The sequence below is a fragment of the Chiloscyllium plagiosum genome, unplaced genomic scaffold, assembly GCF_037043375.1.
Source record: "Chiloscyllium plagiosum isolate Xiang-an unplaced genomic scaffold, Cpla_swu_hap1 HiC_scaffold_9, whole genome shotgun sequence".
Classification (NCBI taxonomy): Eukaryota; Metazoa; Chordata; class Chondrichthyes; order Orectolobiformes; family Hemiscylliidae; genus Chiloscyllium; species Chiloscyllium plagiosum.
In genome coordinates, this window is record NW_028270147.1 from 91,375,301 (window position 1) to 91,398,343 (window position 23,043).

The 23,043-nt window shown below is 42.0% G+C and overlaps 1 protein-coding gene and 1 long non-coding RNA gene across 7 annotated transcripts in view; one reads left to right on the forward strand and one right to left on the reverse strand.

Moving 5' to 3' along the window:
* Window positions 1-23,043, reverse strand: part of LOC122554640 (olfactomedin-like protein 2B) — an 81,965-nt gene that overhangs the window by 12,385 nt on the left and 46,537 nt on the right. For 3 of the 4 annotated variants that reach the window (XM_043699980.2, XM_087990909.1, XM_043699978.2), the window contains 2 exons: window positions 14,333-15,643; window positions 2,817-2,993 (listed from right to left, as the gene is read on the reverse strand). In XM_043699980.2, the coding sequence (XP_043555915.2) occupies window positions 2,817-2,993; window positions 14,333-15,643 (1,488 nt within the window). Of the gene's footprint in view, window positions 1-638; window positions 2,342-2,816; window positions 2,994-14,332; window positions 15,644-23,043 lie in introns of those variants that run through there. The other variant, XM_043699981.2, reaches the window with a different exon arrangement.
* Window positions 1-23,043, forward strand: part of LOC122554641 (uncharacterized) — a 111,973-nt gene that overhangs the window by 2,072 nt on the left and 86,858 nt on the right. Inside the window, exon 2 of one of the 3 annotated variants that reach the window (XR_006313048.2) lies at window positions 21,033-21,095. The exons of the other annotated variants lie outside the window; for them this stretch is intronic. This is a non-coding gene — a long non-coding RNA (uncharacterized LOC122554641). The remainder of the gene's footprint in view (window positions 1-21,032; window positions 21,096-23,043) is intronic. 3 annotated transcript variants of the gene reach the window in all.

Consider the following 23,043-nt stretch of genomic DNA (forward strand, 5'->3'; position numbering starts at 1 on the left):
CTCAACTTTGTTTAGTTTACCTCTTAAAAAGCTTCACTTTTGCCTTCCTGTCTGCTCCATTAAGCCCCACTCAGCCACTGCTTAAAAGAGGTGGACATGCAATCAATACCAAACAGGTGCCGATGACTGTCCTGGGGCAGCCTTCACATGATCTGTAAGTCCTTCCCAGAAAGTGATTCACCTGCTGTATCATCTTTTATCCCTTCCATTCCAATCTGATTTGACTTCACTGAAAGAACTTGTGGGAAGAAGACTTTGGACTGGCTTTATGACTCTGTGGTGAATAAAATCTCCTAAAACACAGTGCTAAGTTAGTTGAGATTGGGGTGATGACCTACCTGTATTTGGATTATGCACTGTAGAAATCAAACCTTTTTCTTTATTGGTGCATTATATCTTAGAAATTCATCAATAATATGTAAATCAATATTCTTTTAGATCTTTCAATTTCCTTCTCAGAAGGACATTCCTCATGGTAACTCTTCCAGTCATTCACTGTGGCCATTACTCATGCATTTGAGGAACAAGTTGCCATTCCATCATGAATAATATCACAGCTGACGCAAGTTATTTTCCCTTCACTAGTTAGTATTCTAGAAACTTGCATGGCTGTCAAAGACAGTATCAGGTAACCACCTCCTCGTCCACCACACTCTCTCTCTCTCTTTCTCTCTCAACCCCCACTCAGTAAGGCGTTCAACAAGGTTCCTTATGGTAGACTGGTTAGCAAAGTTAGATCACATGGAATACAGGGAAAACTTGCCATTTGGATACAGGTGAAGGTAGAAGACAGAGAGTGGTGGTGGACGGTTGCCATTCTGACCAGTGGTGTGTCACATGGAACAGTGCTGGATCTACTGCTTTTTGTCATTTATATAAATGATTTGGATGTGAACATAGGAGATATAGTTAGTAAGTTTGCAGATGACACCAAAATTGGAGGTGTAATGGACAATGAAGAAGGTTAAAGCAGAGTACAACGGGATCTTGGTCAGATGGGCCGAAGGGCCAAGGAATGGCAGGTGGTGTTTAATTTAGATAAATGTGAGATGCTGCATTTTGAAAAGGGAAATTAGGGCAGGACTTATATACTTAATGGTAAGGTCCTGAGGTGTGTTACTGAACAAAGAGACCTTGGAGTGCAGGTTCATAGTTTCTTGAAAGTGGAGTTACAGGTAGATAGGATAGTGAAGAAGATGGTTGGTATACTTTCCTTTACTGAACACAGCATTGAGTATAGGAGTTGGGAGGTCATGTTGCAGCTGAATAGGACATTGGTTAGGCCACTTTTGGAATACTGTGTGCAATACTGGTCTCCCTGCTATAGGAAGATTGTTGTGAAACTTGAAAGGATTCAGAAAAGATTTACAAGGATGTTGCCGGAGTTGGAGGGTTTGAGCTATAGGGAGAAGCTGAGTAGGCTGGGCTGTTTTCCCTGAAGGGCTGGAGGCTAAGGAGCGACCTTATAGAGGTTTATGAAATCATGAGGGACATAGATGGGGTAAATAGACAAGGTTATTTCCCTCGAGTGGGTGAGTCCAAAACTAGAAGGCATAGGTTTAAGGTGAGAGGGGAAAGATATAAAAGGGACCTAAGGGGCAACTTTTTCACACAGAGGGTGGTGCTTGTTTGGAATGAACTGCCAGAGGAAGTGGTGGAGATTGGTACAATTACAACATTTCAAAGGCATCTGGATAGGTATATGAATAGGAAGAGTTTAGAGGGATATGAGCCAAGTGTTGGCAAATTAGACTAGATTAATTTAGGATATCTGGTCGGCATGGATGAGTTGGACCGAGGAGTCTGTTTCCATGCTGTATATCTCTATGACTCTATGTCACCTCTATTTCAGCATGAAGCCAAAATTAGGAAATCGACTGATAAAGAATTAGAGCAATTAATCAACGCGCTGTGAACCTCTTCATTTAAACACTATGTGGTGCCAACTAGAACAAGCCACCAGCATTTGGCTGAGTCAGAATGAGTAACACTCAAATGTGTAATTTGTTATGTTTCTTACAAGAAAAGTTAAGGGCAGTGGAAAAATCTACAACAAAGATCCGTTATAATTTCAGTGTAGTATCTTAAACTGAAAATATTAGAAACATCAAAATGAGCAGTCACTTTTCCCCACTCCATGTATACCATGCATTAGTCAATGTCAAAAATACAAATGATATTGCACATTCAGTGAAAGGCCTTTGCTGAAATGAGATGTTACTAAACCCCATTCTGGTTTTACGATTTCCACATTTAGGTACATATCCTGGAACTCTTGAGGTCAACGTTGGCTTTTTTTGTTGAGGATATCACACTATTGCAAGCATTGAAGCCTCTGACACTATTGCAAAGATCATAAAACATTATGTTTAAAGGAAAATTGAAATTGTATCATAAAATATAAATATATATGTATTAAAATTACATATTATTAAAAGAAAATTCGATTCCTCTGACATTCCACTTACATGATAATCAACATCACTCAGCTATGAGTTCTCAATATGGATAAAATAAAAAATATAATTTCAGAGAAGAATTGGATTTTTCTTGAAAATCTGCTTTGAAATAGGTTTCAGGGTTGTAGGATTATAATGGGCAGAGATGATAGAACTTCTTGAACCTCAGTTCATAATCAATTATTAGGGTGAACATAAAGACCTTGGGAGAAACAAATATTTGAAATTTTAGTTGATCAGTAAGAGAAGTTTACAGAATATGTTTTTGTGCTGAAACTGGTCAGGTCTCCAAGAGAGAGAGAAATTTTCTGGTATATGAAAGGCATTCTTTTCGTGTTTCATATTTTAAGCCCTCACCTTGTTTGAAATATTCCATGTTGCGGAACTCCACCAGCGTATTGCCATAATAGTAGTTGGTGATGTAGATTTTAACTCCCTTTGCTAATGGATCTTTCATCCAAGCACCTTCTTTTCTCCCATAAATGTGTTTTGTCTTCGGTCCAGAAATAGTTGATAAGGTTTCCTTACACTCTGCTGTAATAGAAAATGGCTTTCAGCTTTACTGTCCATTACACAGTATTATCTCTTTCCAAAAAAAAGCAACATTAATAGGTACCACCATTTGAAATGGTCACTCTCCCAACCATTATGTTGAGAGCTTGAATCATTGGATCAGTCATATCAGAGAGCTTCACCCAGAGTGTAACAAAAATGTAAGGTATTCCACCCCTGTTGAGGGGAAAGCTGTTCTCCATGCTTCAATTAAATCTCATCTTTACTAGCCTAAATTCGGTACCCAGGGGGATGGCCTCAACCGGGACCTTGGCTTCATGTCACAGTACAGGTGACCCCACTGTACTAGACACACACTCTCTCTCTCTCTCTCTCTCTCTCTCTGTCTCTCTCTCACACACACACACACACACACACACACACACACACTCCTACAGACCCATGCACTCACGCATACACAAGCTCTCTCTCATACGCTCACACAAAGACACCCATGCTCACACGCAACCTCTCAGACTTAAACGCCTTTACACTCACAATCACACACATACACATACACACACACACACATACAGACACACACATATAAGAATATGGGATGAATTTGTACTTGCAGAATTACATTTTATTTTGCTCAAAAATTGCATGAATCCATGTAAGATTCTGTAAATCCCTTTTTTAGAAATAGAATGAGTCTGAACATTGGGGCACAGACAGCCTCACAAGCATACCTCACACCTTCAATGCATTATCTGAGCTGACATGGCATCTATTGTTGAAGTTCACTTGAGAATGTAACTTTAAAAAAGGTTCTGGGATTTACATATGAAAGAACTGAAACCAACATGGTCATTCTAAAAGATGAGAGACATAATAAACAATCCAGGTCTTTTCAATATATAATTTCAGTTGCATCACACTGTAAACTTTTGCTATAAATTCTGTATCTTAAGATCTTTTACTCCACAACCACCTGTTGAACGAGCGGCACTCCGAAAGCTAGTGCTTCCAAATAAACCTGTTGGACTATAACCTGGTCTTGTGTGATTTTTAACTTTACTAGCCTAGTATAAGAAGGACAGTTATAGCTGTAGTGAAAGTGTTCGCAATTGGGCTCACTGCAGGAATAGCAGAAATTTGCATCCTTAAGATTGTTTTGTGACAATTATTCCCTTTCAGCCCCATGATGTTATATTCATGCTGAAACCGGTGTTTAGGGAAGTGCCTGAAAACAAAGTTGTTCAGCCCTGAAAATAAATGACTTGCAATATGAATGGGTCTGTACATGACCAAGGTCTCATAAATTTTGATTGGGATTCGACAATGGGAATGTGTTGATACGATATATCTTTTAACTGGCAAGGATTTAACATGCTTTTCCTGTGAGTCTAGTCTAAGTATGAAACTTGAAACAGGCTCAGTCAGTGCGCCAACCCCCCACCAAGATTTTGGTCTGATTGCAAATTACTTCAGAATGTCCTGCTGTGCCAGAGCAGTTAGATCCCACAATGCCAATTTACTAAAAGAGCATTATATAGTTCTGTAAACAGCATCTGCCTCAGTACTGAATTTGAAGTAACAATCTCTTTTAAGAGTTCAGTGGGTAAGTGTACCAGTTCATGTGTTACCAAACCAGGCAAGAGAAAAAGGGCACAGGTTTACACTATGATAGAAGATTACATTAGATGTATAACATGTGAACTGGCCTTTCCACCCAACTATCAATCCATCAGTTTTGATGCCAAACCAGATAGGACAGGACTGGCCCATGATCAACTCTTCTACTATAGTATTAACCTTTCCATGCCCAGAAAGGCCCAAATTCAATCACTCTTGGATGTTCACTGACCATAACCAGAGCTAACATTCCTATTTATAATGCAATAATCCTTTATTAAAGTATCATGTGTTTGTGGATGTCAGTTAAGCAAAATGCCAACTATATGCTCTCACTTTTCCACCTTTGAATAGAGTCGTGGTCAAAAGATACGGAATAGGCCATTTGGGATTAAAATGAGAAGAAACTTCTTTGTTCAAAGAGTGGTGAGCCTATGGAATTTCCTGCTACAGAAAGCAGTTGAGATCAAACTTTTGATCAAAACTTTGAAATGTTTTCAAGAAGGAATTAAGTATGGTTCTTTGAGCTGAAGGGACCAAAAGTTCTCAGAAAAAACCCAAGCAAAGGGGTACTGAGTTGAATGATCAGCCATGGTCATATTGAATGGTAGAGCAGGCTCAAAGGGCTGAATGCCTGCTCCAAATTTCTGTGTTTCTATACATTAACACTCACTTCTCGACTCGCATGAAATGTCAGCACTTTGGTGAGTTATAAGTCTGGTCAGATCTGTTAATGGTTGAAACAAGAAAAGATAAGTTGTTCCAAAATAATTCAATGTGAACCAGCCTATACCCCAAAGGAACATGAGCTCTACTTGCTAATAAGAAAGCATTCATTGGCTAAAGGGATAAGCGACTTACCTTAAATTTAAAACTAATAAAAACAGTATACAAGAATGCAAAAATATGCAATAATAGGAGAAATACAAAGAATAGTAAAATGGAGGTCAGCATTATAATAGCTACAAAAAGGATGAAAATAAACTTGCAAAGAGTTATCAGGTTCAGCACACTAATACTTTCAGAATTATATCAAGTAAAAGAGTACGATTCAAAGGAATTCAAACTTGTTAACTGAGTAAAATATCTTAAGATGTCACATTCTATCCAATTTTCTGAATGCCTTTAACCCTGCGCAATAAATATAGAATGGAAGAAAATTGATCCCTTTGAAATTTGGATGCTAACAGCATGCTAAAAATTCCATGTCCATACTCTAAGATCAATAAAGCAGTGTTTGAAATTGTGAGAGCAAAAAGAACTCTTAAAAATTGACACACAGAAATGAAAATGTCATTTTGTCATTTGACCAGAGCTGAAAAGCTACTGAAATCTCTGAAAGATCTCTGGGACGGCAGAAAGAGGTCGGTGCGGGCACAGCTGGATGATGGATGTCACAGTATGAGAAGGCAGCTTATGGTGAATGTGTGAGAAGGATACAAGGAAGTATAGCATGGAATACCATGACAGTTCAACTAGCAGGTGTAGCTACAAAAAGCAGTGTAGGTGTTAAGTTCTGAGTCCTGAAGAAGAGTCACTCGACCCAAAAACTTAACTCTGATTTCTATCCACAGATGCTGCCTGACCTGCTGAGCTTTTTGGCAATTTCAGTTTTTATTTGTGTGAGTGTTAAGTAATTACTTTACCTCTACTGTAAATACTTGTGCAGAGTTCAGTACATACCTGAATTTCTAAGATATGCAGTCAAGTTGAGAAGGATACAGAATTAGCTGGACCATAGAAGAGAGAGGGTGATAGTAGATGGAAAGTATTCAGCCTGGAGCTTGGTGACCAGTGGTGTTCTGCAGGGCTGTATTTTGGGGTCTCTGCTCTTTATGATTTTTATAAATGACTTGGATGAAGAAGTGGAAGAGTGGGTTAATAAGTTTGCCAATGTCACAAAGGTTGGTGCGGTTGTTGGTAGTGTAGAAGGCTGTTGTAGGTTGCAACAGGACATTGACAGGATGCAGAGCTGGGCTGAGATGTGGCAAGATAAAGTTCAACCTGGAAAAGTGTGAAGTGATTCATTATGGAAGATCGAATTTGAATGCAGATTTCAGGGTTAATGGCAAGATTCTCAGCAGTGTGGAGGAACAGAGTGTGACAAAGATGGACATTTCTTCTAAAAGCTGTTCCTTTCCTGAAGGGTACTTTGTCCTTGGTTTTTCTATCAGAGGGGTAGTAAACAAGCCGGGCTCCAAAACGGCTGGGTTTGGTACAGAGATGAAAGGCCTTTTTGTTTATATGTAAACAGATGAGTCTTTAGGCCAAAGCTTTTATGTTTTTACAAGTAACCTGTATAAATCAAGGGGGCGCGGCCAGCTCTCTAGCTGAGCAATTCATTCCAGAACTAGTTGGGGAGTTCAGCTGTGGAGCTGTGTGGCAACAGGCTGCGAGATTCTCTCTCCTTCTACCCTTCTAACTTTGACCTGTAAGCCTTTGTTTCATTTTTACTGTAGTTAAGGGATTTGTTTATTGGGACTGTTGTGTATATTCAGAAGAGCATAATTAAGTCTCGTTTGGATATACTGAGTTCTGTCGGGGTTCTTTTTTCTGTTCTTTGTGTTTCATTGTGTAATTTTGTGAATACATCTTTGTCTGTTTTAAGATCTGGTAGTCAACCTCGCTAACTTACTCCTGGGTAATTTTCACTGTGCACTTATCAAAACAAATTGCAAAGTTATGATCTGGGCTGCCTGCTTAAGAATGTTTTGAGTGGTCTGGCCTAGTCCATAAGAGATTGGTGGCTCTTTGCAGGATTTTAAACGGTGAGTGGTAGGCGCTAGTGTCTTTATTTCGGGTATTGGTTTGGTTGGGTAGACAACGCTTGGGATAGCAATGGCTCTTTCAGTCACCAAGAGTTTTCTGGAATTGGACGTGTTGATTTTGGATGTCTTACAAAAAGTGAAATAGACCAAGCTGCAGGAATTAGCAGACAAGCTGGGGTTGGAGTTGCCTCCTTCTGAGGAAAGGAGAGGTAATTACAGCAGTAGCTCAGCATTGATATTGGCTGGAAACACCATCAGGATCTATAGAGATGGCAAGAATTCAATTGTAAATGAGGCAGCTTGAGTTAGAGGCGAGAGATAAGGAAAGGGCAGCAGAATTGAAACAGTTTGTGTTATGATTAAAAGCACAAGAGAGGTAAAAAGAGACAGCCAGCAGAAGAAAGAGAAAAAGAGAGCGTGTTTGAACTTCAAAAACTGACACTTAAAAAGAAGAGTCAGCTTAAAAGGCTGGAGGGAAAGGCTGAAGGTAGGCTTAGTAAGGATAAGCAAGCCCCTGGTAGTTAAAAGCCTAGTATGAAATTATCTAAGTATGTTCAAGCATTGCCTAAATTTAATAAGAAGGATGTGGAAGCCTTTTTCATCTCATTTGAAAAAATGCCTAAACAAATGCAGTGGCCAGTGACCATGTTGAGTGCTTAAGGTCAGGACTACCCAGATGATTAGGATAAGGGAGTTCAGTTTGTACTTTTTGCGATCAGAGATGCACCAAATGAATCAACCAAATTCAGTCCGTTTGAATCAATATTTGGCCATGGAGTAAGAGGACCATTAAAATTGATTAAGAAGAAATTAATAAGTCAGAATTCAGAGATCACACATTTGGACTATGTGTCAAATTTTATAGAATGACTATAAAGAGCTGGAGAGTTGGCTGGACAGCATTTAAAGTATCACAGCATACAATGAAACAATGATAAGAAATCACAAATTTGCAATTTTGCCATTGGGAATAAGGTATTGGTGTTACTTCCAGTAATAGGTGAACCTTTAAAAGCAATGTTTAGTGGACCTTATCAAACCGAGAGGAAATTGAGTGAGGTGAACTACTTGATAAGGACTCAGGACAGGAAGAAATCTCACAGAGTGTGTCATGTGAATATGCCTAAAAGGTATTTTGACAGGGAAGGAAAGCAAGAGGAGAAGGTGTTAATGATTACATCACAGAAGGAAGAACCAAGTTCAGAGGATTCTGAATTGGACATTCATCAGATCAAATTGGACAATAAGGAAGTTGTCAAAAATTGGGATAGATTATTGAGTTATCTTCCGCAAGGAAATCGAAATGACCTGAAAGAGTTATTACTATCTCATGGGGAGATATGCAGAAATAAACTACAAAGTACGGACCTAATTGTGCATGATGTACACATAAGAGATGCTGTTCCGATTAAACAACATCCTTATAGGCATAACCCTCTAAAGTTGGCACAGGTTCAGAAGGAGACAGAACGGATACTCCAAGATGGCATAATCTAAGTGAGTTATAGTGATTAGAGCTTACCCTTAGTCATGGTGCCAAAGGCAGATGGTACCCAATGGTTATGTGTGGACTATTGCAAAGTCAAAGCCATTATAAAGACTGATGCATATCCAATTCTGCAGTTGGAGGACTGTATTGAAAAGGTGGGACAAGCAACTTACATTTCTAAGTTGGACTTGCTCAGAGGCTACTGGCAAATACCTCTGTCAGAATGAGCAAAGGGAAGTTCGGCTATTGTAATGCCAAATGGACTCTATCAATTCAAAGTCATGCCATTTGATATGAAAAACGCTCCGGCCACATTTCAGAGACTAACTAATAAGGTCATTGTCGGATTACCCAAATGTGTTGTTTACATTGATGACCTGGTAATTTTTAGTCACTCATGGAAGGAACATTTACAGCATTAATTAGACTTGTTCAATCAACTTCGGAAGGCAGGCTTGGTGATAAACCTGGCTAAAAGTGAATTTGCCAAAGCCCAAGTCACCTTCCTGGACAATGTTATTGGACACAGACAATAGGCTCCAGAGGATGCGAAAATGAAAGTAATTGGGGAATTTCCCACACAATCGACAAGAAGAGCAGTACTATAGTTTCTGGGATTGAGTAGATTTTACCAAAAGTTTGGGCCAAATTTTAGCAGTGTGGCCACTCCACTCACTGAATTGCTAAAAAGGGCAAGAAGTTTCAGTGGACAGCGGACTGTCAGAAGGCATTGGACAGCCTAAAAACTGTGGGAACCACTGCCTCAGTATTAGCCACACCTGATTACACGAAGCCTTTGAATGTGGCTATTGATGCCAGTGTTGTGGGTATTAGTGCAATGCTCCCGCAGGAGATGACAAGGGTTAGAAAGACCCATCGGGTATTTTTCCAGAAAATTGATGTTCCATCAACAGAAATATTCAACAGAGAAAGAAACTTTGAGCTTGGTGTTGGCATTACAACATTTCAGTGTTTATGTCAGCAACACATCTGAGACAACCTTATACACTGATCATAACCCATTGACATTTGTAGAGAAATTCAAGGACAAAAATGCCAGTTTACAGGGAGCTTGTTGTTGCAGCCATTCAATTTGACAACTGTGCATGTGGCAGGTTGCACAAATGTGATTGCTAATGCGTTGTCGAGACTCAAATGAGATACGGAGGTGTTCAGTGGCGGGTGTGCCATGGCCTGAATTTGCATGTGGTTGTGCATGTTTGCATCTGTATAGTTAGTATAGGGTATATGTGTGTTTTAGACTACTACCAGTTTGCTTTTGAAGGGTTTTAAAAAGTAAGCCATTTTTTGATATTGATGGTTCATTTTTTTTAAGTGGGGAGGTATCAAAAAGCTGGTCCTTTTCTCAAGGAACCTGTCCTTGGTTTTTTTTTTATCAGAGGGGTAGTAAACAAGCCGGGCTCCAAAACGGCTGGGTTTGGTACAGAGATGAAAGGCCTTTTTGTTTATATGTAAACAGATGAGTCTTTAGGCCAAAGCTTTTATGTTTTTACAAGTAACCTGTATAAATCAAGGGGGCGTGGCTAGCTGAGCAGTTCATTCCAGCATTAGTTGGGGAGTTCAGCTGTGGAGCTGTGTGGCAACAGGCTGCGAGACTCTCTCTCCTTCTACCCTTCTAACTTCGACCTGTGAGCTTTTGTTTCATTTTTACTGTGGTTAGGGGTTTGCTTATTGGGACTGTTGTGTACATTTGGAACAGCATAATTAAGTCTTGTTTGGATATACTGAGTTCTGTGGGGGTTCTTTATTTTGTTCTTTGTGTTTCATTGTGTAATTTTGTGAATAAACTTTTGTCTGTTTTAAAATCTGGTAGCCAACCTTGCTAACTTACTCCGGGTAGCATTCACTGTATTGTTATCAAAATAAATTGCAAAGTTATGGTCTGGGCTGCCAGCATAAGAATGTTTTGAGTGGTTTGGTCCAGTGCATAACAAGAGGGGTCCACATCCATAGATCCCCCAAAGTTGCCACACAGGTTGATAGAATTGTTAAGCAGGCGTATGGTGTGTTGGCTTTCAGTAGCAGGGGCATCGAGATTAAGAGCCGTGAGGTTATAAAGCCCTGGTTAGACTACACTTGGAATATTATGTTCAGTTCTGGTCACCTCATTAAAGGGAAGATGTGGAAGCTTTAGAGAAGGTGCAGAGGAGATTTACCCAGGTGCTGCCTGGACTGGAGAGCATATTCTATGAAGAAAGGTTGAGAGAGCTAGGGGGGTCATCTCACTGGAGTGAAGAGTGACTTGATAGAGGTGTACAAGTTGATGAGAGGCATAGATAGAGTGGATAGCCAGAGACTTTTTCCCAAGGCGGAAATGGATATCACGACAGGGCATAATTTTAAGGTGATTGGAGGAAGGTTTAGGGGTAGATGTCAGAGAGTGGTGGGTGCATGGAATGCACGGCCAACAGTGGCAGCAGAGTCAGATACATCAGGGACATTTAAGCAACTCTTGGATAGGCACATGGATGACAGTAAAATGTAGGGTATGTAGGTTAGTTTGATTTTCGAGTAAAATGAAAGGTCGGCACATCAAGGGCCGAAGAACCTGTACTGTGCTGTACTGTTCTATGTTCTATATTTTAATAGTCATGAAGAAGATAATGAAACTAAAAGGTTGCAAATCCCTAGGATTAGATGCTTTTCTTTTCTGTCAAGAGTTGAATAGAAGTACTTGAGAACATTGCTGAAACCCTAACTACAGCAATCGGATTTATAATAATCAAGAGAAGAATAAGTTGATTAAGGATAGTCAGCACTGTTTTGTTAAGGGTAGGTCATGCCTCACAAACCTTATTGAGTCTTTGAGATGATATACCACGAGGTCATGCTGCAGCTGTGCAAAACTCAGGTGCGGCCACGCTTGGAGTATTGCGTACTGGTCACCACATTACAGGAAGGATGTGGAAGCTTTGGAAAGGGTTCAGAGGAGATTTACTAGGATGCTGCGTGGTATGGAGGGAAGATCTTATGAGGAAAGGCTGATGGACTTGAGGCTATTTTCATTAAAGAGAAGAAGGTTGAGAGGTGACTTAATTGAGACATATAAGTTAGTCAGAGTGTTAGATAGGGTGGACAGTGAGAGCCTTTTTCCTAGAATGGTGATGGCTAGCACGAGGGGACATAGCTTTAAATTGAGGGGTGATAGATAAAGGACAGATGTCAGAGGTAGTTGCTTTACTCAGAGAGTAGTAGGGACGTGGAACGCACTGCCTGGAACAGTAGTAGGCTTGCCAAATTTAACGCCATTTAAATGGTCATTGAATAAACATATGGATGAAAATGGAATAGTGTAGCTTCAGATTGGTTCACAGGTCGGCACAACATAGAAGGATGAAGGGCTGGTACTACGCTGTAATGTTCTATGTTCTATAATCTTCAAAGTTCTCTCAATTCAGGAACCATTACTTGAGATTGAAACTTGTACATTTACTCCACTGCTTAAGTAAACGAAATGGAAAAAATTAGGAATGTATAGACAAGTGAGCCAACCATCTGTTGTTAAGAAATTATTAGAGTCTTATTAAGGACTGAGAAGCTGATTACCTTGAAAATGTTCAGTTTATCAGAAACACTGTATGAATCACTAAAGCATGGATTATGCCATGTGAAACTGAGTGAATTGTTTTTAAGGAAGTCAAAAAGTGTGGCGCTGGAAAAGCACAGTAGGTCAGGCAGCATCCAAGGAGCAGGAGAGTCAATGTTTCATCAGCAGATTCAGGAATTTGCTGATGAAAGGCTTATGCCCGAAACGCCGACTCTCCTACTCCTCGGATGCTGCCTGACCTGCTGTGCCTTTCCAGTGCCACACTTTTTGACTCTGACTCTCCAGCATCTGCGGTCCTCACTTTCTCCCTGTTTGGAAGAAGTGACAGGGAAATGTCCACAAACGTTGTTTATGTCAACTTGTGGAAGATATTTGATAATAGCCCTCAGAAGAGATGTTAACTTATGTTGAAGCTCAATGTATCGAGTGCAGTAGATTGGCTTAGCAACAAAGGACAGAGTTAAGGATAATGAGCAAATAATTTAATCGGCGCATGTGACTAACAAGTGGGCTCTTGACTACTCATGATTTATTAAAGACTTAGGTAATAGTAAAGATAGCTGAATATCCCAGTTTGCACAAAAGTACTCAACACTGTAAGCAGTGTAGATGGAAGCATAAAATTACCAAGAAGTAATAATATATTAATTGAATGGTCAATATCTGTGGCATTAATCCATATTGGCAAGTGGACCTAAAAAAGATTAGAACAAAGTACTGTCTCAAGTTAGAAACGGTGAAGGCCCACAGAGGAATAGGGGTCAAAAGCTAACACAGAGAATGCTGGAGATGCTCAGCAGGTCTGGCAGCATCTGAGAAGAGAGACACTAAGTTATCATTTCGAGTCCTGTATAGCTCTTCAATTGAAGAAGAATCACTAATACACTCAGCATTAACTCAGTTTTTCTCTTCACAGATGCTGCAAACTGCTGAGTTTCTCTAGAATTCTTGGTGTTTGTTTCAGATTTCCAGTATCTGCAGTATTTTATTTTTAGTCAAGAAATAGAAGTCTATGTGCATTGCAAAGTCATGGACAGAGATCAAATTAATCATAAGCGGTAATGCTACCCTGGCTTTCAAATGCAGAGGACAAGAATATTAAGGGATAAAACTCTTGCGAAAGCTATACAAAGCACTGGTTCGACCACATCTGGAATATTACTTTCCGTATAGAATCAGAGAATCACAACAGTGTCCAGAGATTTGAGTTACAGAGGGAGTCTGAATAGGCGGGGCTTTTTTTCCCCAAAACGTCAGAGGCTGAGGGGTGACCTTATAGAGGATTATAAAATCATGAGGGTCACGGATAAGGTGAATAGCCAAGGACTTTTTCCGAAGGTGGGGTAGTCTAAAACTAGAGGGCATATGTTTAAGATGAAAGGAGAAAGATTTAAAAAATACCTGAGGAGTAACTTGTTCACAAAGAGGGTGGTGCATGTATGGAATGAGCTGCCAGAGGAAGTGGTGGAGACAGATACAATTAGATCGTTTAAAAGGCATCTGGATGGGTATATGAAGAGGAAGGGTTTAGTGGAATATGGGCTACATGCTGGCAAATGGGACTAGGTCAGATTGAGATGTCTGGTTGGCGTGGACATTTTGAACCAAAGGATTTGTTTCTGTGCTGTTTGACTCTCAGACAATCTGCAATGGAAGAAACCATTCTGGGGTTATCTATTTCAAAATAAGGTTATCCATCAGTGTTTTGTCTGATCTGTATGTGTCTATCTGGGATCTGTCTTCATGTTTTTTATTTATTTCATTGACAATCCATAAATCTGTCCGAAAGGTCAGCAAATAAAATGATAAAAAGAACCATCACAACCATCTCAGTTGTCAAAGTACAGCAGATTTCTCAATTGGGGTGGTCTTTGCTGCCATAAAATCTAGATTCAATGTTGATGGGCGATTCACTTACCAAAACTTTTGTAGCTATTATTTGGCTTGTGGCTCACACGCTGCCTCCGTGTGACCTCTACCTGCGACCTCCTTCTGGCAAAAGAAGTTATTCTGGATTTTGGAGAACGTGTAGTCGTCGTTGTGGTTGCCCTTTGAGTGGTGGTTGTGCTAACAATCGTAGTGATTGGAGATGTGGTGGGTATGGTGGTTGTGGTAAGCACAGTGGTTGTTGTGGGTTTGGTGGTTGTGGGTACATTGGTTGTGGTGGTGACTGCAGTAGTCAGAGGCTCAGTGGTGGGAACATCGGTGGTGGGTATAGTGGCTGTTGTGGTAGTAGGGACTGTGGTGCTCATGGTGGTGGGGGCTGTGGTACTTGTGGTGGGGAATGTGGTGCTTGTGGTGGGGACTGTGGTAGTGGGGACTGTGGTGCTTGTGGTGGTGGGGACTGTGGTGCTCATGGTGGTGGAGGCTGTGGTGCTCGTGGTTGTGGTGGGGACTGTGGTGCTCATAGTGGTGGTGGCTGTGGTGCTTGTAGTGGGGGCTGTGGTGCTTGTAGTGGTGGGGGCTGTGGTGCTCATAGTAGAGCGGAGTGTGGTGCTCACAGTTGTAGCTGTTGTTGGAGGTGCAGTGCTTGTAGTGGCTGCTGTAGTAATGAGGGCAGCAGCAACAGTTGTGATGGCTGAAGTAGGTGGGGGGCTCGAGGTTGTGGTTGCAGTGCTGATGGGGGCTGCAGTACTCGAAGGATCAACAATGGAAATGATGGGAATGGCAATAGGAACCTCGCTGCTAGGAATTGTGGAGATGTCTGCACTAGACACAGGAGCAGAGCTGGGTGGTTGAAGGGACACTGTGGTGTTGACAGAAGGTTGTACAGTTAAGGTATGACTTGCATTCGTCATGATGGAATTTGGAATGTTGTTGGAAGGTCTGATTGCTGTGGAGGGCATAGAGAGACCAGAAGCAAGAGTTTTGGTGGTAAATGTGTCAGAAGTAGTGGTGTTGGTTGCACTTGTAGGGCTAGTGGTATTGGATTGGATGGGTGTTTCAGTGTGTCTGCTTAGGATGGTTGCAGAAGAGTTGGTCATGTTAGTACTGCTAGTGATAGCAGTCACATCAGGACCTGCAAAAGCAATGATAGGAATAGGACTAGCAGCAGCAGAGAGATTCATCTGTTGTCTTGATGTTGTTGCTGCCTCTGGATTGATCTTTGTGACTGGTTCCACTGCAGGATTTGGTGCCTGAGAAATGTTAATCACTTGTTCCATGTGCTTAATGAGTTGATCGTCCAAAAATAGTAGAGTTGCGTCTTCACCACTCGCAGAGCTGGCTTCTGTTAACAGACAAAAAAAATCAGTTAAATTGAACTGAAGAGCTGATAGAAAACCCTCCCTATGACAGTGATCTGTCTTAATTCTCTCTCTTTGGTAAACTAATGGTGTGTATTTCCTACTTTTAATTTCAACGCAACATTCAGTAAGAAATTGTATTTTCGAAATCACAAATCCCTTCAAGGTGATTGCAATGTGACTTATGTTGGCTCTGATTCAAAGCTGTTCGAAATGACAGTGACTTTGATTATGGGCATTTTCTACAGGTTATAACATTGAACTGTGTACAGGTTTGAAGATTTCCAGAACATGGAGTCTTTTCAAATCCTCAAATTCAATTTCCCAGAAACAAGTGTTGGTTGCAAGGAGTCAAAATGAAGCAAATCCTTGCATCAATTAAAATCAAAAGTTCTCAAAATGCTTCACCGGTTAGTCACACTGAATTTCTTAAACATTCCAATGATGTAAGTACTGACATAAGATCATAAAAACAAGAGTGCAAGTAAGCCATTCAGCCTCTCAGGTATTCAATGAAATCATGGTTGATCTGACTGTAGCCTTAATTCCACTTTCCTCTGTCCATCTCTAGCTCTTGCCTTTTTCGTCTCCCATCTCCTGGGATAGGCTATCTACTAAGATCCATTACAACTCCACAGACACCAACAGCTACATTGATTACACTAAAATAAACACAGAGAATGTTGAAGAAACTCAACAGGTTAGCAGCATCTGTGGAGGGAGAAACAGAGTTGATGTTTTAAATCTGATATTATTCTTCAGAACTGTGTGCAGGTGCACTTTACAACCTTCTGGACTAAATATTATGTTCAACAACTTCAGATGGTGAACCCTGTCCTCCATTTTAATATTTTGCTTTCAGTCAATTGAGCACATACCCTGTCTTTTTTTTCCTCTATAACCCTTTTGTCTTTTTATCTATGACTCCTTTGAGCTTCAATCTCCCCTCACCTTTCCCTGTCCTGCCCTTCTTCTTAACTTTCTCCACCCCTTTCTCAATAGCATAAAACCCATTACTTTTATACCTCTCTTCAGTTCCAAAGAAGTAACTGGACTCAAATGTTAACACTTGCCCTCTCCACAACTGCTCCGAGACCTGCTCAATTTTTCAAGCAATTTGTTTTATCTCAGATGCATGGGCACAATATGTACTCGAGGTGGGGTATTTGAATGTCCACCACCAATAGTGGCTCAGTACTGATCGAGCTGGTGAGGTCCTAAAGGACATCGCTGCTAGACTGGGTCTGCATCAGATGGTGAGGGAAACAACAAGAAGGAAAAACATACTTGACCTCATCCTTACAATTTGCCAGCTGCATCTGTCGATGACAGTATCGATAAGAGCAACCACTGCACTGTCCTTGTGGAGACCAAGTCCCGCCTTTACATTACGAATAACCTCCATCGTCTTGTGTGGCACTGTCAGATCTAGTAACTCAAGACTGGGCATCCATGAGGCGCTGTGGGCTATCAACAGCAGGAGAATTGTACTCCAGCACAATCTGTAACTTCATGGCCTGGTATATCCCCCACCCAGCTATTACCATCAAGCCAGGGGATCAACCCTAGTTCAATGGAGAGTGCTGAAGGGCATGCCAGGAGCAGTAGCAGGTATACCCGGTTAAACCACCAAACAGGACTACTGGCATGCCAAACAATATAAGCAGCAAGTGATAGACAAAGCTAAGTGATCCCTCAATGAACAGATCAGATCTAACCTCTGTGGTCCTGCCACATCCAGTCGTGAAGAGTGGTGGATGATTAAACAGCTTACAGGAGGAGGTGCTTCCACAACTATCTCCAGCTTCAATGACGGAAGAGCCCAACACATCAGTGCAAAAGATAAGGCTGAAGCTTTCGCAGCAATCTTAGGTACCAATGACATAGGTAGAAAGAGGGATAGGGATGTAAAGCATGATTTCAGGGAGGTAGGGTGGAAGCTGAGAGCTAAAATTAACAGAGTTATAGAACATAGAACATAGAAGAATACAGCGCAGTACAGGCCCTTGGGCCCTCGATGTTGCGCCGATCCAAGCCCACCTAAACTACACTAACCCACTATCCTCCATATACCTATCCAATGCCCTCTTAAATGCCCATAAAGAGGGAGAGTCCACCACTGTTACTGGCAGGGCATTCCATGAACTAACGACTCGCTGAGTGAAGAACCTACCCCTAACATCTGTCCTATATCTACCCCCCCTTAATTTAAAGCTATGCCCCCTTGTAATACCCGACTCAATACGCGGGAAAAGGTTCATACTGTCGACCCTATCTAACCCCCTAATCATCTTGTACACCTCAATCAAGTCACCCCTAAACCTTCTTTTCTCTAGTGAAAACAGCCCCAAGTGCCTCAGTCTTTCCTCATACGATTTTCCTTCCATACCAGGCAACATCCTGGTAAACCTCCTCTGCACCCGTTCCAATGCCTCCACATCCTTCCTATAGTATGGCGACCAAAACTGCACACAATATTCCAGATGCGGCCGTACCAGAGTCTTATACAACTGCATCATGACCTCAGGACTCCGGAACTCAATTCCTCTACCAATAAAAGCCAGTACGCCATATGCCTTCCTCACCGCACTATTTACCTGGGTGGCAACTTTCAGAGATCTGTGTACATGGACACCAACATCCCTCTGCTCATCCACACTACCAAGTATCCGACCATTAGCCCAGTACCCCATCTTTTTGTTATTCTTCCCAAAGTGAATCACCTCGCACTTAGCTACATTGAATTCCATCTGCCACCTTTCTGCCCAGCTCTGCAGCTTCTCTATATCCTGCTGTAACCTGCCACATGCTTCCTCACTATCAACAACTCCTCCGACTTTCGTATCATCCGCAAACTTGCTCACCCAACCTTCTAACCCCTCTTCCAGGTCATTTATAAAAATGACAAACAGCAATGGTCCCAAAACAGATCCTTGCGGAACACCGCTAGTGACGGCACTCCATGAAGAAACTTTGCCATCAACTACTACCCTCTGTCTTCTTCCATCCAGCCAATTCCTAATCCAAACCTCCAACTCACCCTCAATGCCATATCTCCGTATTTTCTGCAGTAGCCTACCATGGGGAACCTTATCAAACGCCTTACTAAAATCCATATATACCACATCTACCGCTTTCCCCTCATCAACCTCCTTCGTCACCTTTTCAAAGAATTCAATAAGGTTTGTGAGGCACGACCTGCCCTTCACAAAACCATGCTGACTATCCTTGATCACATTATTCCTATCCAGATGTGCATAAATCCTATCCCTTACAATTCTCTCTAAGACTTTGCCCACAACAGAAGTGAGACTCACCGGCCTATAGTTATTAGGGCTATCCCTACTCCCCTTTTTGAACAAGGGAACCACATTTGCTATCCTCCAGTCTTCTGGGACTACTCCTGTAGACAAAGAGGACATAAAAATCAAGGCCAATGGCTCTGCAATCTCCTCCCTTGCTTCCCAGAGAATCCTAGGATAAATGCCATCAGGCCCAGGGGACTTATCTATTTTCACCTTTTCCAGGATTTCCAACACCTCTTCTCTACATACCTCAAAGCCATCCATTCTACTTATTTGTGCCTCAGTATTCTCATCGACAACAATTCCCTGTTCCTGAGTGAATACTGAAGAAAAGTATTCATTCAGTGTCTCCCCAATCTCTTCCGCCTCCACACGCAACTTCCCCCTACTATCCTTGACTGGACCTATTCCTACCCTAGTCATTCTTTTATTCCTAACATACCTATAGAAAGCCTTAGGGTTTTCCCTAATCCTATCTACTAAGGACCTTTCATGTCCCCTCCTTGCTGCTTTTAGCTCTATTAGTTGCTGTCTCTGGTTTGTTACCCGTGCCACGTGATAGCAAGGTGAGGAACTGGGGGAGGAATACGCGGCTGCACGGATGATGCAGGAGGAAGGGTTTCAGGTATATGGATAATTGGGGCTCATTCTGGGGAAGGTGGGACCTCTACAAATAGGACGGTCTTCACTTGGACCAGAGGGGTACTAACATCCTGGGTGGTAAATTTGCTAGTGCTTTTCAGGTGGGTTTAAACTAGCTCAGCAGGGGGATTGGAATCTGTGGTGCAGTTCCAGTGCACAGGAGGATGTGAGTAGGGAGTACATGGACAGGATTTCACGGTCATAGGATTGTGCTGACAGACTGCAAGCTGGTTTGAAGTGTGTCTACTTCAACGCCAGGAGTATCCGGAATAAGGTAGGTGAGCTTGCAGCATGGACACGTACCTGGGATTTCGATGTTGTGGACATTTCAGAGACATGGATAGAGGGGGTCAGGAATGGATGTTGCAGGTCCCAGGGTTTAGAACTTTCATTAAGATCAGGGAAGGTGGTAAAAGAGGGGGAGGTGTGATTCTGTTAGTCAAGGACAGTATAACAGTGGCTGAAAGAACTTTTGATGAGGACTCGTCTTTTGAGGTGGTATGGGCTGAGGTTAGAAACAGGACAGGAGAGGTCACACTGCTGGGAATTTCTAATAGCTCTCTGCAGAGTTCCAGGGATGTGGAGGGGAGGATTGGCAAAACGATTCTGGGTGGGAGTGAAAGGAACAGGGTGGTCATTATGGGAGACTTTAACATCCCCAACGTGGATTAGAAATGCTATAACTCTAGTACGTCGAATGGATCAGGTTTTGTCCAGTGTGTACAGGAGGGTTTTCCTAACACAGTATGTCAAAGGGCCGACAAGAGGGGAGACCACACTGGATCTAGTACTTGGTAATGAACCAGCCAAGTGTTTGATTTAGTGGTAGGTGAGCACTTTTGAGAGAGTGACCATAATTCGGTTACATTTAGTTTAGCGATGGAAAGGGATAGGTATGTGCCACAGGGCAAAAGTTATAGATGGGGGAAGGGCAATTATCATGCGATTAGGCAAGACTTAGGAGGCATGAAATGGGGCAGGCAAAATGGGGATGTGGACAATCAAAATGTGGAGCTGATTTACAGAACAGATATTGCGTGTCCTTGATAGGTATGCCTCTGTCAGGCAGGGAGGAAGTGACATGGTAAGGGAACTGCAGTTTACTAACAAAATTGTATCTCTTGTTAAGCAGAAGAGGGAGGCTCACGTGAAGTTGAGACGAGATGTTGCAGATGAGGTGATTGAGAGTTACAGATTAGCTAGGAAGGAATTAAAGAGAGAGTTAATAAGAGCAAGGAGGGGACGTGAGCTGTCTTTAGCAGGTAGAATAAAGGACAACCCAAAAGCTTTCCATAGGTATGTGAGGAATAAAAGAATGACTAGGGTACGAATAGGGCCAGTCAAAGACAGAAGTGGGAAATTGTGTGTGAATCCTGTGGAGATTGGAGAAGTGCTAAATGAATATTTCTCATCTATTTTCCCTCAGGAAAAGGAGAGTATTGTAGAAGAGAAGACTGAAATACGGACTATTCGACTAGAAAAGATTGAGGTTGGTAAGGAGGAGGTGTTATCAATTCTAGAAGGTGTGAAAGTAGATAAGTCCTCTGGGCCGGATGGGATTTATCCAAGGATTCTCTGGGAAGTTAGGGAGGAGATGGCAGAGTCTTTGGCCTTGATCTTTGAGTCGTCATTGCCTACAGAGGATTGGAGGACAAGGGCAATTGTTGTGCCCTTGTTCAAGAAGGGCAGTAGAGATGATCCAGGTAATTATAGACCGGTGAGCCTTACATCTGTTGTAGGAAAAGTTTTGGAAAGGATTATAAGAGGTAGGATTTATAGTCATCTAGCAAGCACTGGAGATCGTAAACATGGTTTCGTCAAGGGCAGGTCGTGTCTCACAATACTCAAGAGTTTTTTGAGAAGGTGACCAATCATGTGGATGAAGATATGGCAGTTGACGTGGTGTACATGGACTTCAGTAAGGCATTTGATAAGGTTCCATATGGTAGGCTATTGGAGAAAATGCAGAGGCATGGGATTGAGGGTGATTTAGCAGTTTTGATTAGAAACTGGCTTTCTGTAAGAAGGCAGCAAGTGGTGGTTGATGGAAAATATTCAGCCTGGAGTCCAGTTACTAGGGGTGTGCCACAAGGATCTGTTTTGGGACCACTGCTCTTTGTCATTTTTATAAATGACTTGGATGCAGGCGTAGGTGGATGGGTTAGTAAGTTTGCAGATGACACTAAAGTCGGTGGAGTAGTGGACAGTGTGTAAGAATGTTGCAGGTTGCAGGGGGACTTGGATAAACTGCAGAATTGGGCTGAGAGGTGGCAAATGGAGTTCACTGCAGATAAATGTGTGATTCACTTTGGGAAGAATAACAGGAACGCAGAATACTGGGTCAATGGAAAGATTCTTGGTAGTGTGGATGTGCAGAGGGATCTTGGTGTCCGTGTACATAGATCCCTGAAAGTTGCCACCCAGGTCGACAGTGCTGTTAACAAGGCATATGGTGTGTTAGGTTTTATTGGTAGAGGGATTGAGTTCTGGAGCCGTGATATCATGCTGCAACTGTACAAACGCTAGTGCGGCCTCACTTGGAGTATTGTTTGCAGTTCTGGTCGACCCATTACAGGAAGCATTGGAAAAAGTGCAGAGGAGATTTACCAGGATGTTGCCTGGTCTGGAGGGAAGGTCTTATGAAGAAAGGTTGAGGGACTTGGGTCTGTTCTCATTGAGAGAAGAAGACTAAGAGGGGATTTAATAGAGACATACAAGATGATCAGAGGATTAGATAAGGGTGGACAGTGAGAATCTTTTTTCCAGGATGGTGACATCAGCTTCTATGAATGGGCATAGCTGCAAATTGAGGGGTAATAGATCTAAGGCAGATGTCAGAGGCAGGTTCTTTACTCAGAGAGTGGTAAGGGCGTGGAATGCCCTGCCTGCCAATGTAGTTAACTCAGCCACATTCGGGGCATTTAAACAGTCCTTGGATAAACATATGGATAATGATGGGATAGTGTAAGGGCGTGGACTTAGATTAATTCACAGGTTGGCGCAACATCATGGGCTGGAGAGCCTGTTCTGCGCTGTATTGTTCTATGTTCAGCTGCTTCATCAATGACCTTCCCTCCATCATAAGGTAGGAGATGAGGATATTCACCAATGATTGCACAATGTTCTGCACCATTTGCGACTTCTCAGACACTGAAGCAGTCCTTGTCGAAATGCAACAAGATCTGGACAATATCCAGCTTGGACTGACCAGTGACAAGTAACATTCGTGCCATACAAATGCCAGGCTATGGCTATCACCACCATGAGACAATCTAACTCCTTGACATTCAATGTTGTTACCATCACTGATTCGCCCACTATCAACATCCTGGGAGTTAGCATTGATCAGAAACTCAACTGGACTCACCAAATATATGCAATGGCTACAAGAGCTGGTCAGAGGCTAGGAATACTGTGGCGAGTAACTCACTTCCTGA